Source organism: Argentina silus, assembly GCF_951799395.1.
Source record: "Argentina silus genome assembly, chromosome: 14".
In the NCBI taxonomy this organism is placed as follows: Eukaryota; Metazoa; Chordata; class Actinopteri; order Argentiniformes; family Argentinidae; genus Argentina; species Argentina silus.
This window is the reverse complement of record NC_139668.1, coordinates 9,588,806-9,607,551: the sequence shown is the minus strand read 5'-3', so window position 1 is coordinate 9,607,551 and position 18,746 is coordinate 9,588,806. Positions and strand designations below refer to the sequence as shown.

General features: G+C 39.6%; 1 protein-coding gene across 1 annotated transcript; it reads right to left on the bottom strand.

The window, feature by feature from the left end:
- Positions 1 to 11,293: 11,293 nt before the first annotated feature.
- nr0b1 (nuclear receptor subfamily 0, group B, member 1) lies at positions 11,294 to 13,294 on the bottom strand (the record flags this gene model as incomplete). The annotated part of the gene is made up of 2 exons (XM_083684541.1): positions 11,294 to 11,535; positions 12,736 to 13,294. 2 exons carry the CDS (start codon positions 13,292 to 13,294, stop codon positions 11,294 to 11,296), a joined length of 801 nt encoding a protein of 266 aa, XP_083540667.1.
- Between the last annotated feature and the right edge of the window lie 5,452 nt (positions 13,295 to 18,746).

The window sequence follows — 18,746 nt, the reverse complement described above, 5'->3', positions numbered from 1 at the left end:
CTATGTTCATTTACCCAGAAACTCAAGGAATACAGGGTCTTGTACATATGTTTTCTATTTCTTTGTAGCATCAGTATTTCATCGGTTGTTTTTCTTTTTCTTTGACCAATTGTTATCATCAAATTTCTAATATTGATTTTGATCTATTTTCTTTCTGTATGGAAGTGAAGCGATGGTCTGTGAGGTCTATTGGCTGAACTGTTGTTATTCTTATCTTGACTTGTAGTTGACTGGTGTACTTTAAAAGCTCTTTGTTTTTAACAGTTATGGCATTAGCAGGAAAGGTGTGATGTTTTATTTCGGAAGAAATGTTCTTTTTGTTGGCCTGTGTAAGGATATAGGCAGATGGAATCTTCTTTTATAGGGACACAACAAAACTAGATTATGCAAAAGTTAAAGAGGCCTGAGAGTATGCAAGATTTCAGTGGATGACCAAGCAGGAGACGAGGGACTGGTGCTAGACTTCACCCATATTGTGTGTGCAAGTGTTGCAGCTCTCTCAACATAGTGACATTTTAAAACAGCCTTGCTGTTCAGCTTAACAGAGAAATATATCACTTAAAAACAATTCTGTGTATTATTTTATGAGAAAGTATATTTTTGTAACAAAATTTGACTTATTCACATCTCATTTCACTAATGAAAGAAATAGAGAAACATACATTCTGTTTTCTACGCTATTTTGCTATGTAGTTCCTTAATTGCATAGCAGATTAAGTGGATTCTGAGTCCTTCACTAAATGTCTTATCTCACTCTAAAGATGAAAAAATACAAAAGCATTTTTGATGTTTTCATCGATTTCTAATACCATTGTTTGGTGGGGCAATGTACATTTATGTTTCAAATACTGTTCCATCTCAAAGGAGTGTGCCTAGCAACTAGATATGTATTCAGCCTATGACATAAATGTATTTAAAAACACACTAAAAACGTTCAACAAAACAAACAGTTCACCCCAGAAAACGCTCAACAAAACAGACATGCATTCATGATAGGTCTTCATTTCCCCCTGCACATTCTATTACTGTCACTTCCTGTGTGTAAGATGGGGCTATCGTCACAGCAACGATTGGTCTGATATCCCTAACTTTGGTTTGCAAGAGCAGCAGTATCGACTGATTTTCATCTTCACCTTTATACAGTAGGCTTTAAAAGTGGCATTGATAGATCAACAGTTACGCATTTGGTAGAAAAGAAAACCAGAAGACACTGCATTCTGTTGAGGACTGCATGCATCAGGTGAATCCCAAAACGTTTAAAAGGCTTCAGTTTCTACAGTATGTCCTACCTATGCCGCCTCATCCTAACTATTCTGAAATAACAATGACTGGGTAGGACAGAAAAAAGTAGAACCTTTTAAAGCTATAGTTGACTTCAGATAACCTCTCAGAGAGAGTATGAAAAGAAATGTCCAGCATGTCAAAAATTAACCAAAATACAAGAGCAGGTTATGATGTTACACTTGATTAATTTCCAAATCACACTTACATTTATAGGTAGTGTAAATTTGATTGACAAATAAATGTGTATAAATCCACAGAACTTTATTTTTATTTTCTGCAATTATCTAATCGCCCATAATGGAATAAAAAAAGTCAACTTCATTCTCAATCTTTCAAGCAAGTGAGACCAAAGCTAAAATGTGCTTGTTAAGAAAAGAACCTTTATTTTTTAGACTTGATTAAAATTCCAACACACATGATCCATGTTGCACATTTTCTATACATTTTAGTTAACTTCTGGTTAATTCACACAGATTAGCCATTATACAGTATGATGTCATTTAGTCGAATAAAGCACCAGTTTTTCAAACACCCCTAGGTAACCCATTAGTTACCTGATTAGGCCCATGAATTCATTCTGACACAATGACCCCTTCCCTTCGGTCATACTTTTAACAATGTATATCTTATAAAGATTTAATGAAGCCATTACAAACCTGCTATAAAAATCTGCATAGATGCTAAACATCTTAAGGGTTATTAGACATTTGGCAAAGCACCAGACATACAGTAAGGAGGACCTATTTTAAAAGTATGACATTTTCCTTTAAACTATGTATTACACATCAGTATTGGTCATAAAGGATTTATGAAGATTTTATATGGTAAACTTTGCCTACGACATTTCCAAGGTCAGTCTGGTGTAACAGTCTTAAAGGGAGCCTCAGAGAGACTGCACACTCATACACTCTACAATAATGTCATACCTCTTATGAGGTGAATACTACGAAGTGCTAGCAGCTTCGAATAGGGAGCAGTGAGGTAGTGTATTCCATTCCTTGTAGTGCCACAATTTATGCAAAACAGTTAGGGCTCTATTTCCAGCTGGCGCAAAACGGACGCAAGTCCAAACGCAGGCGTATTGGCAATTTGTGTCGGTGGTAACTGGTGAAAACCCCATAGTGCCACCGCCAGCACCCCTCGCCAGCGCCCGCGCTTGTGCTCAGACTGTTTTTTACGCCGTTAAAATATAGCCCTTAATCTATAAACAATGAGTAACACATTAAGGATTTTTATATATCCCCTTTGGTCTGCAAAAATATTAGATTTTTCAACTTACCTTTGTTGAATTTAATGTTTCTTGGTTCTTTTCTTCGATGTACTGTACTCTACTGGCTGCTTAGTATTTCACTGAGAAAATTGTCAATTTCAAACTGTCATACCTGACCCTACACAAAACAACAGTAGAGTTTGATACATACAGGAGAGCACCAATTCGGTTGATTTGAGTGATTTTCTTGTATTCTATGACATTGTGTATATAAATCAAAATGGTAATAAGATGAAGACAATCTAGCCACAGTCATAAAAACCAATGTTTGCATTTTCTGAGTGAGTGAGTGGCAAATTTGTTTGATTAACCTTTCTGATAATGATAATAATGATATTAATGACGATAACAATAATAATAATATATAGCACAGAGTTATTCCAGGCACTTTCACGATTCTGAGACAAGATAACGATTCTGATGTCTCTCCTGTTTCTGATTAATTTTTTTTTTTTATTATGTACCTGCAATGTTAATTAAAGAGATACTATTATTATTAATAATAAAAAAACACATTTAATACTTCTTCTTCACATTTCCCTAAATTGCAACTTGATTCGACCGCAACACCTCTTGTGATACTGAAGGACTAATAGGTGGGTAATGGTAATGGGGTTGTTTCTGTCAAGCAGGTCATTATGATGGATGGTCTGTGCTGTTGTACTGTAGTTTCTCAAGTGATGTATCTAGACTAGCCATCTTATAGTGGCCTGTCATATAAACAAAGAGTCAAATGTTCAATCCAAACGGTTTACGCGGTTTAGGCACTCCATAAGGGCAATGTTCGTTTGATAAACTGAGCTCCAGCCACATGCCATAAACCTCGGGTCACCACACACACACACACACACACACACACACACACACACACACACACACACACACACAAACACACACCCCTCCATCCAGTGTGTTCAGGAGTGTTCATAGTGTTAATAGTATCGGGCAAAGCTGCACCTACAACGTTTTGCCTTGCAATATTCCAAAAAGGATGAGGCTGTTGTGCCTGTTTTTCTGCTACGGCAACCGTTTGCTCACGTCCAAAGCAAATGTTATTGGTGGTTGGGGAATGTCGAGGGTAAAGAGATGATCAACAAAAAGAGAGGTGGTGGTGGTTGTATTATCCAGGTTGTCATTATAAACTGAGCAAATGGAGAGGAACAAAACTGCTCAGGAATGCGACCCTGAGGCCTGGAATCTACAAAGTTGAATGGTGGAGAGGAAAAAGCACAGTCGATGGGACAGCATCATCTCAGTCACTCTACAAAATTGGTCTATAACCAAGTGGCCAAAAATAATCCCTTAATGGAAAATAATCAGTCTCATATCCATAATATGATATTGTTTGCAACAATGAATTCAAGTGATACAGCAAAGCAAGTGGCTGGAAATGTGTTTATTTGGTTTTACTACAAAGCATTAAGTTTGGTGCAAATCCGGCACATGCAATGCAGTTTTCAATCTCTCATGTGAAGAATAGAGGTAGCTGCATCAAGTTATGTTTGTCACTGGCAGGGACTGGGGAGTTTGTCAGGATCAAGAGAAAATGATAAAATGTGCTGAGTTGGCAGTGACATCCTAATCTACACAGTGTGTAATTGATTCCTATGCAAATCAGAGACCCTATAAAAACAAAGATATTAATTCCAAAATTACATAAACTATTATCCTTGCGTTAAGATGGACTCAATTCAACTTATTTAGTGTTGATGACATTTTTGTATTTTAGCTAAGTTTAAGAGTGAGCCAGTCATAGCAAAGGGTCTGAATACTTGTAAAAATTTACTGAAATTTCTAAAAACGTGTTTTCGCTTTGTCATTCTGGGGTATTGTGTGTGGATTGATGGCAAATTCTTTTAATTTAATCCATTTTAAATTGAGTCTATAACACAACAAAATGTGGAAAAAGTGAAGGGGTCTGAATACTTTCTGAAGGCACTGTACATTGAGATCAGGGGAGGCTGGTGGAGGGAGAAATGGTGACAGGCTTATTGTAATGCATGGAATGGAATGAGTAATGGTATCAAACCAGGCTAGTCCTCCAATTTATAAACATGAACGTAAAGTCATGATGATTGTTGATGTGATTGACTTCTATATGTTAGAGATTACACATTCCCTGGCCCAGCAACAATGGCTATTTTCTACAGAATGCATTACCTTTTCTATAACCAGTATGCCACTGGGGATATTTAAATATAGCATAATATTTCAGAAAAGGTTACGTGTTATGTGGCGATTTGATATTGATCACATAAAAGGATGTTTACAAAATACAAACAGTATCAAAATGGCTTGAGAAAGATTATTGTTGCCAAGAACCGAGAAGCTTTTTGAAAATCCTCCATATGTTCTGTTGTGGACACAATGGTTGGTGATGTGTTTGTATATCAGGGTGTGCAGTGCCTGGATAATGTATGCCTGTGTTTGAGTGTGTGTGTGCCTGTGCAAGTGTGTCTGTTTGTGTGAGGTTAGCGTTAGGGGTAGGGGGCAGTTGTTTATGGCTGCAGCTAGATTTGCTGACAATGCCCAGTTGGTTCCCTCCTCACAGAGCAGATAGATAGATAGATAGATATATAGATAGATAGATAGATAGATAGATAGATAGGTACTTTATTGATCCCCGAGGGTAAATTAAGGCATTACAATACAGAAACAATAACTCAGTCCACTGCTGTAAAACCTGAAGACAACAATCAATACAACTCTTCATTCTGCCTGGCGACTGAATCAGCCAGGGCCCTCAGAAGAACCAGTCTAAATCAGGTGAGTCAATGCACTGCAAAACACCGAGAGAAAGCTCCCTTTGTAGAGTCTGACCTCACTGCCATGTCCAAGCCTCGTCGTCAACAATCTTGAAGAAACACAGAAAAACACGTATTGTTCTCTTCTTCCCTTGTCTGTAGGGAGGCTCAACATAGAAGTATCCTGCCGTTGTTTGCTTCAGTGTCTGGTGAAAAGGACGCCAGCTGTTTTCATTTAAGATGAAGTGTCTCCATATGCTGGGGGTTCTTTAGCTTCTGTACTTTTCTCCCTCCAAATGAAATCATCTTCACTTCATTATGATGTCAGGCCATAATGAGCGAGGTGCTTATGTGCATTAGATTCTAGCTGTCGTGAGAGCAGGTAGCAAATGTTGCTACAGTACATTACTCACTCTGGCAGTTATCTGCCCCGTGGATATTCCCCCCCCCCCCCCCCCCCCCATGGGCCTTGTGACTCACAGCCCTCAGCTTGCCATTTTGCCATGTCATCCAGATGAAGCGTCCAGGACAATTGTCTCTGCAGTAAAAGCAGGAGGCTGATGATGGGGTGGAGTGAACCATGGTTAGGGGTAGGTTGGAGCTCCAAGCATCTGCTTACTGGGTCAACAGTGTCGTTCGTTTCAAAGCTACCTTAAAAGCTCAACTAAGCATTTGTACTCACTGATCCAAAAAAGGTGATAACCGATCCAATTTTTACATCGTTATTGATGTGTATCAAATGGGGACATACATATCTAATATGGTATGGATGCTATAATGTCAAAAGATTATGATCAACTATGTAATGCAAATTCACTCACTACATTTACATCTACATTTCTCTGCCCAAAGCAAATGAGTCAGAGATTAGAGTGTCTGAAACGTTCCAATGGCCATAACATCTCTGTGTACCTTCAAACTGATGCACAATAGTGTCTAAGACAGAGAAACCAAGATTAGAGACATTCTACGTGAAACACTGTCATCTGTTGGTCATGGGCTGTACTGTAGGCCTACATGCTGCTGCCCAAAGCATGCTGGGAAAGGGGACCAATTATATCCATTAGTAGAGCCTCTGTCTAGAATCCCAAGCCCATTCTGCCCTCGACTATTGTGCAGATCTGAAAGGATTGGGTGGGTAAAAGCAATATAGTAGCTCCTTGATACTTGATGTTACAACACCCATATTAATTTGTGTAGGCATCTAGGGCCTTTTAGAGGGTTTATGAAGGCTTCCCTATGCCTTTTAAAACGTAGTATGTTGAAAGAGGGCCCCTGGGTCCAGTAGTTTACTATAAAATAGGGTAAGCTACATTTCATTATAGTAGACAAATATCACTGATACGGTCATCTTTGCAAAATCTTTATAATAATTTAAAGTAATCATAATGCATAGCATGCCATTTATTGTATGTAGTGCTAATACGTTTTACATTTACATTTGTGACATTTAGCAGACGCTTAGTAGTAATAGGTCTCAAAGTGCTTTACATTGATAATCAATATGCATAACGCTATGTAACAACCATCTGAAGAACTTGACCACATAACCTTTCAGGAATGTTGATTTTGTGTTTTCATGACAAAATGGCTGCCACTGTGAGAGAGTGAAGAAAAAAACATATTTTCTGTTGCCCTCCATAGCAATAGACTCATCACAGTGATGTCCCGTCTCGTCCCCCCCTCTTGGGCTTAGTTAAGGGATGACTCTTTGGTATCCCACTCTCAGATGATGCCGTCACATGGCGTTCCCCCGTTGTGACAGCAATAGCAGCTTACAGTCAGGCAGACGCACTCTCCAGGCAGCCTCAGCGCTGTCTCAGTGCAGTGACAGCTGTGTTTTTATTAGCATAGAGAGGAATAATTAACTTGTTATCATCTTTCGCAATTAGGAGCTTAATTGGGAAGAAAATAGGGCTCTTGAAGAGGGGCGGGTGGGAGGGTTGTACATCCAGAAACGAACCTCAGAATAAGCAAAGGGGCGTCACTACTACTCATCCTGTGTTGGGGATGACTGATGAGGAGTTTCAACCTCCTCACCACGGCGCGCTCCCAGATGCATTTGCATAAATCTTACTACAGCACCTTTCCCTGAGCCTGTTAGTAATTCCCAGGCAGAAATGCGCTTGCACACCTGGGAGCCAGGAAAGAAAGAACAGTCGGGCACCAAGCTTGAGGACATTAATAAAATCAGGCGTGAAGCGAATCCTTGCTGAATAGAGGTGTATTTAACTGTCAGAACAAAAATGCAGACCTGCGCCAGGGTGTATTAGTGTATTAGTCACCGTGGCTGTTTTTAATTGACACCCAGAGAATATCAGGTTGCACGCAACTTTCAGGGGGGGATCCATGATGAAGGGAGCACTTCCAAAGAGGGGAAATAGAAAAGAGCTAATTAAGTAACATCTCTGTGGATTCCGCCCACCTGCCAGGTTTGATGTGATACTTCAACAATGCAATTATTCTATCAAGAAACAGCTGGTTATGCTACTGTAAAACTGTTGATTGAACTTGAGAATGATTGATTACTAATGCTTGGCAAGAGTCTACATAAGCCTGACTGCCACTAGAGCCAATTGAGATGATGTTGGACAGAGAATAAAGTCACATTCTGTTACACCTGTATGCTGGATACCCGTCCCATCCGTCAGACTTAATTGACCCATTGCATGTCCCTCATTAAGGGAACACAAAGCACATAAGCCACTCCAGGTACTACATGTATACAAGTTGATTACCCCATGTTGTGCAATACATGATGAAGCATTAGGTACCTACTGTACTAGAACATCCCTGTAATGTTGAGGTGCAAGTATTCCCCTTCTTGTGTCTGATTAAAGGTCTAGTATGTAGATTTGAGCTTTAAAATAGTTATAAAAGGCCATAATGCATGTGTATCCATCAGGGAAAGAGATCACATGATCTCTTTCCCTGATGAATGCTTAGTGAAGAGCGCTGTTTTGGTCCCTTCTAAAATATGGCATCAAGGTCAAGCACTGGCCTTTACAGTATGCCTATTTTATATTTTGTTTGTTTACAAGGATATGCACACATTTGCCTCTATTAGAAAATGTTGCATATTTACGTTTTCTAATTTTCAGTGTGTCCAAAGGGCAGCAAATTGCAAAACTACATGCTCCGCCTTTAAGATTGAGTTAATTAAGTTCTATCCCTCTGGATGACCCAGTCAATCCTTAGTGGTGGCCATTTTGTGTCTACAGAATCTCCAATAGTACAGAGAAGGTACACAAACTACCTTCGACACCAACTAAGAAGGTACAGCAATGGGAAAGCTGAGATGTTACTATTTCCTGAGTCCTCTATGATGTAGGTGAAACAGCACATGTGACTGTTTCCTCAAATACCCGATGTAAACCAGCTATGCTATCGAAAAGCTAGCAATTTGATAGTACAGGTGGGTATTTGAACTTGAGGAGTGCATTTACCATTTCAACTTGGTTGCATAGGCCTAACGCAGAGAGAGAGGGAAGGGGTACAGCTAGAGCTGATACTAGGGCTTAGGCTGACACAAGTGAGGAGAAAGAGATGCCTCATGGAGAACTCTTGGGAGCATATCAATTAGTGAAGACCTGCTGAGAGGCCTGTAATGCCAGCATAGCGCCTGACAGTTCTGCCGAATCTCTGGATCAATCCATCATGATCCCTTGCCTCATTTGGAATGGGATGGGATTGCTTAGGGACGCCACGTGTCAAACAAAGACTTAAACCTCAGCAGCGAATGATCGAGGGAGTGAGATATATAGTATATCGCCTTCAGGGACTGAGATGTCAAAACGTGGTATCATGGGAGGGATGGCATGTTGCTCAGAGCTCAGTTAGATTTAGCACCAGGTTCATCCTTGGAAGGTTGACGGGTGATGTGTTTTTTCCCAGATGTGCAACTGGATTTCTCAGTGGGTTTCCTGTCTTATTGAAATCATCTACTTCTCATAAGACTTCTCAGCAAGCATTATCATGCTAATTACAGTACTTCTGTTTTGTGCATGGTTAGGGTTAGAGGCTGGTGGATGTAGAAATCAGAAGACGGGGGTGTACTTATCTAGTCTTTTCCAGTGACTTATATACTGTACTCACAGATGGTGGTCTAAAACTATGAAAAGGCTTTGCTATGTACAGTACCTGACACTGTACAATCAAACAAGTATTTAAAGATAATTTACATTATATACATTTTGTATTTGCTGTATTACTTTAATTAGCTAAATTATTTATTATGTAGAATATGAGACAAAGCTTACTGTACATTTAGAAATTACTAAAAGTTATTCCAACACATTGCAAGATTTGTTCCAGAAGGTTTTCTTATAAATTATTATAATATATTTTTATTACAGAGGTCTTATACATTTGCATTTGACATCGCTGATGCTTTATCAAATAGTCTGATGAATTATGCTTCGCCAGAAATCTTGGCTGTCAGAAGTTGTCACTGAGACTAAAATCAATACATCTAACGATCACTACTTTCCCTCGTTTTTCAAGGGAGCTTCGTAATGAATTAATTTAAAAACAAGGTTGTTGACATAATTATGCCATATACTGTAACCAAGGTTCAATACCATCCTGAAATTCTGCACTTAGAAAAAAAATGTTCTTCATCTCTGTAGGAAAGAAAACTCGTTGAAGAACTCATTGCACGGTTCTACATGGCACCAAACACAGTTTAACATGGCACAAAAAGGGCAAGAGAATAATGTATTTCACGTTGTTATCCTTGTCTTCTTATAGTTTGAGGTCTCCCCTTTGTTCTCCTCTTTCAACTCCACCTCCTTCCTAAATGAACTTGGTCTACATATTTATTTATCACCTTTTAGTTTATCACCATTTATCTGGGCTCATCACTGCACTGCCTCCCACGGTCCACGTCGTCACGGCAACGCCTCTTGGGCTATTCCAAGCTCTCTGCCCACCTCTCCTGTCATGTGTAGTTGGCTAGCAGTCCTCCCCACTTCCTCCTTTCCTCACCCGTCTTACCGTATGACTGTACACACCTCAGCGCGTGTCCATGCATCTGTTTGGCGTGGACCTCTCCATGCTCCGTTGGTCTCTGCCATGCGAGTATCGTGATAATACCTAAGACCAGACAAGTGTTGTCACCTTACACCAGATTGTGCAGGATCCTTGGTCGCACTTAAAATTAAGCCTTCATGAAACCGTTATAAGCTCTGCATTGATAATTCACAAAACATGTATAAGCAAACGTCATGCTATAAAGGGTGGCTGAGGGATTAGGCCACATTTGGCAAAGTCCCAGGAATAGGGGAGCTATTATAACCTGCATAGTAATATGAGTTGCTCAAACTTGATTTGTGAAGCATCTTTGTATGGCTTACAAACGGTTTATGAAGGCCTTTATACGATGAGAAGCATTCTGTTTATAACCCCTGCTGTTGGTTACTTGGCAGCAGAACCTGTGTGAGTATTAAAGTGAGAGGTTTGATGCAGATATGCATTCATGGATGCTCTTCCTCTGACTGCCTCCAACTCCCAGGATTGTGGGTGAGCATTGCCCTCTTCAGGTAAAATGTGATCATGTGCAGCTGCCAGCATTATTTTCACCATACAAACATGAAAATAAATCTAATTCAGATAAATTAAAGATGGGTGCTTTTTCCCCTTTTCAAAAAGGCATCACCTTGTCTCAAAACACAATTCCATAAATGAACTCATCATGGCCTAATATGACCGTGCAACATTATCATAAAATCATGAGACAAGATACAATCTTAGTTCTTAAATTATATCCAAAACACAATACGTCACAAAAATAACATAAACGTACTTGTATTTAATATTCAGAGCAAAACAGCTTGGTCGGATGAGTGCAACTTAACCGGATACAGTTCTGTCAACACTTGAATTGTACAAAAATAGGATGTTTTCTATAGCAAAAGAAATAAATACTGGTCGCAGGCTTCCTGGCTGTTATTCAGCCTACAGTCCACTTCTGGGCTATAGTCAGTCTTTTCTCAGACTATTTTCCGTAAAACATGTCGAGTAGAAGTTCATCCATGCTGACCGTGCCGATGACAGGTTTGAATAAGAGTCCGGCCACGACGTTTGCGTTGATGGATCGAAGCATGGAGAGTGCGAAGAAGAGTTTGGCGAACCTTGTAGCATCCCCCCGGTGAATCAATTTGACATGTTCATTAAGTGCTTGGTGCGCTTCCCTCTGCAGTGCATGAATGTAGCTTTGACACTGCAGATCCGCGATGTCTATGGGGAAAAGACAAGTAACCATTAATAGCTGAAACGCACATTAACAGCTGAGATTTAAGTTTATTATTATCCATTAACTAGAAGGCCTACTAATAATAATGATAACAATAACACTATCAATAATAATAATAATAATAATAATAATAGAAATAATGAAGTTATTGATTGAGCACATTTCTTGAAACAGTATTCAACTTTTTAAAACAGTTAATACGTTCACCTAAACAGTTAACACGTTTGCCAAAACACAAGATGTCTTTTGCAAAATGCACTATAACTCTCAAAAGTTAAAATGCATGTCACAAAAGCAAATCAGTGCATCAAAATAGTATCCATTGCCTTCTAAAAGTTCAATCCACCATTCATTTCATAATGGCACACTAAATACTAACTATAACGATCAATATCCATTGCAGGTTCGACTTCCATTTGAAACAAAGGTGAAAAACAGTCAGACTCAGCAGAAAAACGTTGTACAATTTATGGTAGCACTGAAAGAGAATATGATTGCTTGCTATAAATATAAATCAAATTATTCTAAAATATTCAAGATCAAGCAGGTAGTTACAATAACACAAAGTGCCAACAAAAACATTTAGTATAGTAATCTATTCTCGCCTGTCTGCCAGGTCACATGTTAGTTTACTAATGACCTATTTTGTTTGTGATTACAGACTGATTGTTAGTTGAATTGTTGAGCGAAGAGAGTTACAATGTATGGAGTAGAGATTCACTATAATGGGAGAAATAGATATATGCTGTAAGGACATTTTGTTTCTCATCACTTACTCAATAGATTTGTGTGTCTTACGTAGAGAGTTGTGTTAACTGTTTTGCAAAAAGGTGTTTAACGACTAACTGTTTTCCTGAAAACGTTGTTGTTGTGCTCATTGTTATTGATGTGGGCATGTGAACTTCAGTTTCATACAAATGGTGTATTAATAATAATAATAATGATAATAATAATAATAATGTTGTTATTATTATTATTATTATTAATAATAATAATAATAATAATAATAATAGTAATATCAGTTGCCATTTAATATAACATTATCATAAGAATGGTGATCAAGCAGGCTGCAGCTGCGCAAGGAAATAAACTAATTCTGAAAATAATCTTATCATCCAATAAGCAAAAACCCTATTGCATTTCAGTATTTCTATCATTGTTTATATTTGGCTAATGTTACCAACCTGGATTGAAAAGAATTGCACCTTTTAGATATGCGTATTCTTTGGTGCTAATATCGAGTCCCCAACATTTACTCAAACATTTTTTTATTCCTTGGACATCAGTAATAGACATGCCATGGCCACTGCTGCGCCCATGCAACATCTCTTGTTTGCCTTGACCGCTGGTTAAAATCCTCTGTAGCATGCTCAGCTCGGGCGTTTCCATGGTCTCGAAGTCGATCATGTCCTGCGCCATGCCCAAAACCAGCAGCGGTGCCCAACTGCTGCGCACGAGCTGTAGCTGGTCCTCCGCTGGCAGTTCCCGGAAACAAGGAACGTTTTTAACAAACCTAAGCGTCTTTAAAAGCACAGCCGACGCTGCTTTACATGTTGTCTGAGGAGCGCGGAGTACCACTTTTTTCTTGAATCCGCAGGAACATTCCTGCTGCTGTGGGACGGCGACCCTTTGGTGCCCGGGCTGCGAATGCTGAATCTGCTGGTTGCCGTTTTTCAAAATACTGTATAGGATGCTTCTTTGCCCCCTTTCACTGATGCACTTGCAGCTGTCAAAGCAAGCCATACCGCCCGTCTCGGTTGTTTAACTAGGTTGGACAGTCTTGGCGAGGTGTGCGGTGAGGTTTTATATTTCCATCCTCACATTGAAAACTTACTTTGACTTCATAAATATTCGACGACAGGACACCTCCCACCGAGTTCTTTTCAGTCGCGCGTCTAGATGGAGCCAGTTGCTACTAGTGGAGTGGAGTGGCAGTTGAGAATACTCTTGGCGTTGAAACACTGAATTTGACATGAACAAATATAATCCTACCATGACAATTCACATCTACTATTTGGATACATGGTTTTACTGGAAGTAGACCTACTTAACTAGCATTATGCTCTTGCTCTCTCTCATAGCATATTCGGTCCTGTGCACAGACTTATGGAAGGGCAGGTGCTGTTTTCCAAAAAAGGGCACAAACCAACTGACAGGGACAGGACAGGGGTGCGGGATACAATGGGCCTATCCTCCACTGACAACCATTTTGTATGCAAAAAAGGAGAGCACTTTGTGAGTGACAGGGCAAAGGGGCAGGTGCAGTAATAGTGCTTGTTTTCATCAACCCGTTGTATAAGGTGGGTTCCTAGACCTTAGGTTTAGGGTTACCTCATCACAAGAGCATGATTCCAAATCACCTCCGCTAAATTTACCTGCCTTTGACCTCCCCCTCCACAGGAAGACCCATCCGAGTTACAGCACCAATGTGAAGGCAGGGTTCTAACCCAGGTCTCCTATGCGGAAGACCCAAGCCATCTACCATTAGGACGTTCTCATGGACTAAGGGTGATGTTTGAGTTTGGCAGGTCTCAGGCAAGGCTACCTCATCACGAGAGCGTGATTCCATATCACCTCCGCTATATATGAATATATTAATTTGTGCAGCATCTATGCAGGCCTTATATCCCTTAAAGGGATTATGCCATAAAATAGGTAACTTGTTGAAAATGGAACCACATATTATCTATTGCAATGCAAAGCACTACAAATAATGTCTATAATTCGAAAAAGCACACTATCATACCTGTGGAACTGTTTGGTCTTGGCTTTGTGAGAATACATCCAACCACTGAGAAGGAGAACAGGTGTCAAAGTAAAAGCCCCACAGTTGCCTAATGTTTCCATTCAAACACTTTATGCCACAGGTGTTAAATTAAGTTCTGGAATGTAACAGTAGACCTACCCACACAGTTATATATGTTTTCAGACCTCAATTAGCAGCCTCAGTGTTGTGATAGAAATATTATTGATAGAAATGTTTTAGACAGAATACTGCTGTATTGAGGCCTTGCCCTTATGGTAAGGCAGTTTGTGGAAATGTATTATTATTGTTGCTGGGCAAAACGGGATTTGAAGGTTGGAAGTAGACTGTTGGAAACAGTACTTGTGGCACCTGTTATTGACACGGTAAGGCTCCAACCACCAACCTCCCTTTCCCTGTCCTTGGCCGGGGCACGATGTGGGGCACCCTCGCTATAAGGAGGGAAAGTTACTGTGCTGCTTTAGAGATTTCATTGAACTTCTGTTTGGAGTGTCTCTCCGCTTGCAAGTGTAATAAACTTATTGTGGCTTTAACAAGACTCTTGAATCTCACCTTTTCTGAAATAAAATACTACAGTGGAGGATTTCCACGACAACTTGGGGGCTCGCCCGGGATCCCTAACCTGAGTGTTCCACCTCTCTACCGACAGATCAATCGTGTATGGCCAGAGACTGGGTCCTGGAGCCTAAATCCTCCCCCAGGGGTGGAGTGAGGGGCACCTGAAAGGAGAAAGGGAACAGGACTAGTCAGTACAGGGATCCTGAGGGGAAAATGGTATTCGGAAAGGTGAGACCACATTATTTGCTAAAATCCTAAGTTAACTAAGGTATTTGGGTTAGAGTCCCAAATAGGTTTACCCGGGGAACAGGTATTCTCGCTAAAGGGCCAACAGGCTTATTGTGATTGTGTTTAGTTGTCCCACCGTTAATCGAGAATAGATACAAGGTCTGACCACCTTTTGTGTCAATATCAATGTAAAGAACTGACAAAGATGCCACAATAATTAAAAATGGGAAAAACAGTTAGTAAAGTGGAATGTCCACCTGTCGGAATCGAACCAGGAACCTTGCGATTACGTGGTAAGCGCATTAGTGTGCTATGCCTCTAAGCGCCCCGCTAATGCATTCTTTAGTATTCCTATGCACAAGGATTCCGAATATTGGTTCACCTATGAATTTTCATGGCCAAATATACTGTACACATGGACACGGCCCCCCATTTGCTGTAGCTCTTGGGGATAATTTGGAAGGATTACTCCATTTCGATGGAGGGAGCACTCTAATACAATGCATTGATGACCTTTTAATTTGCTCGCCTGATAAAGAAACATGTGAGAGAGACACAGTGACTCTCTTGAAGTACTTAGCAGAACAACAGAAACTACAGTTTGCAAAAGAGAAGGATTGGTACGCATTTCGAATCATATATAAAAACAGGAAGCATATAATAAATATCCTGTTAAAATTCAACATCACTGAATACAACTGCAATAAAAAATATTTGAACATGATAACATTAACATTGTTGTGCATGACATGAAATAACAATTTAGTCTTGTTTGGGTAGTATATTTTATAAACTATACATTTAATTAATCTAATTATGTTGATAAACTTACATACAAAGGGAAAAAGTCTCAGCGGAGACAGGATGGAGGCAGTGAACCAAAATACTTAAACCAGTGATGAAGAAGCACCTCATGTCTTTTCTTGGCATGACAGGTTTCTGTAGACAATGGGTCCCCGAATATGCTAAATTAGTACAGCCGCTCCACACCATGGCCAAAAATGAGCCTCTGCAGATAAGGTTACATGGACAACAGAAGGGGAAGATTGTTTCAATAAACTCAAAACTATGTTAACAGGAGCTCTGACCTTAGGATTGTCTGACCCAACTAAGGAATTCATCCAGGCTGTATGTGAGAAAGATGGTATTATGTCCTCTGTACCGAGTGTCAAAACAAAAATACAGCTATCCCTGACCAGGTCATTTTCCACATAACACACTAAACAAACCAAAGAATGCTAGTACGGAGGCGCATCAGCACTCATTATAAGGTTATTATCGCTGAGCTTGTTGCTTCGCTTTTCTGTGAATTCCTTCCATTGTGTATCATTTCCAGAGGCTACACGTGTTGTATGCTTGGAAAATGAATGAGGGAAGTTTCTGTTGCTTCACCCTAAGGCATGGTTTCTGTCTAGACAATAAAATGTTATTCCTCCGCCTATAGGCCTAAACATAGATCAAAGATAGCAACAACCTTGCTCTGTGCTCTCCTGAGCTACACACCTTAATTCAACTGCCATTGCATTGGTGTTTATTTTTAAGGAACAGCATTGCAAAATTCAAGGATATTGTACTGTAACACTTTAAGTTAGGCGGAGAGTTGTGTTGTTGTCCATGTTGGACTATACAAGTGAGTTTTCTTTATGAAGGACAATTATTGTGAGTCATCTGCTAACTTGCTCCAGTCTAGCCACTGGTCCCACATGTTAGCAGGGTATGCTGTATCGTAGATGTATATATATATATATATATATATATATATATATATATATATATATATTACACCAATACCAGCACGTTATGATATTGCAACAAAGAATGTTTGCTTTACCTGGACAATAATCTATCTTTGTAGGTTTGATGATTGTCTCATGAGACTTCGTATAAAGATACTAAATAAATTAATACAATTCTCATGTTCTTCAATGTCATCCGTAGATGTGCAGTATGTCTAGGAGTAAATCTGTGTGATCAAAATATGCAAATGTGGAATTGTTATTCAAGTTGCATTAAGCAACATTCCACATGCAAAAATGGGTAGTTACGGAAAAATTTTGTTTATTTATAAAAAAAAATATATATTGACATGCTATAGCTTGAAGCTATACTTCCTTGTTTACTGTGTGTCTGGTCCGAACACTTAAACAGGATTTTGTAGGATCAGCTCTTGTTCAAGAAAATCAAATACAACATTTCATGCCCCGACAAAGAATGTTTATTTTGTTTTAGGAATAGCTAAGTTATTTCAGGTACGGTATTCTTCAATACGTCAATTATTGTTGAAATGCCACTGTACAAAGTGTATCTGCCCATGGTCACAGATTTAGACATATATAGGATATTTTAACTACTGTATAGTTGTGAGTTGGAGATGTGGTCTTACTTTCAAGGAGATTACAGTAGGATTATAGATTGTATGTAAAATCATATGAAGGCATCTTCTGAATTACTGAAGGACAAGGCTATGTGTAGCTGATGAAAGCCTGTACCTTCGTGGAGAGAAGGTACTGTGTTCAGAGAAAAGAACCACAAATGATTTATTTGAATAGGAATATTCTTTAAAGCACAGATCGAGGCCAGTGTAGAGTAAACAAACTCACAAACACCCTTGTCTCAGCCCACCCCCCCCCACCACCACCACTACCACCACCACTACCACCACACACATACACAAACACACACACACACACACACACACACACACACACACACACACACACACACACACACACACACACACACACAGTCGTTGCTGTGTATCCTGCCTAACTTCTGCTCAAGGACAGAACGTGATGCTGACAATTTGTACAAATGTTCTCTGGGTCATACTCTTTTCTATACATGGTCAGGAAATGGGCTTGAGCCTCCTATCTACAATGCCAAGGTAAGCTACTTCACTGCTTTCTCAAGTGTTAATATCTGTGTTGTGTAAACCACTAGTTACAGCAATTCAATATTGTACATCGATATCAAATTGAAGACTGGGTCATAAGGTGCAACTAAAGATATTACATTGTGCCCAAATACGTAGATGGTCCTATTGATAGGAATTGTATAATTGTATTCCACTCCCTCTCTCTCTCTATAACAGCGTCTTTGGTCTTCAACCCACAAATGGTCTCTCATTAAAAACCTCAACTTCCATTTGGAGATGACAAGCGGTGTAATTTCCTTTTCTCTCTCATCAAACCTTCTCCTTCAGACAGAGAAGGGCCTCCAAAGGACACCAGGAGGACAATGGTGAGAGCACAATATGTAATCTATCTCTATACTGTTGAATATCTTAAAACTGGCTGGTATTCTACCTAGATCTGCTCTGTTCCATGGTTTTCTAATCTTTTCTTTCCACAAGGTGACGTGTGGATGAAAAAGGACAACAAGATATAGTGTATGTGTTTATACAGACCATAAACAAACACTTTACAAACCCCGCAATGGACTCCTTAAAGTTCTTTACATTCTTGTGCAACTATTGTGTATGTAAATGGCTCTAAATGAAATTCAAAGTCCTGACAGAAACTCACCTGAAAATGTGTGTACTGTACAGCCCATAAAATTGCATGCCTACAAAAGCATTTGGCCCGAATGGGTGTGCGCCATCATGTGTGCATCATCGCTCTGGGCCAGATAACCAATCAAATCGAC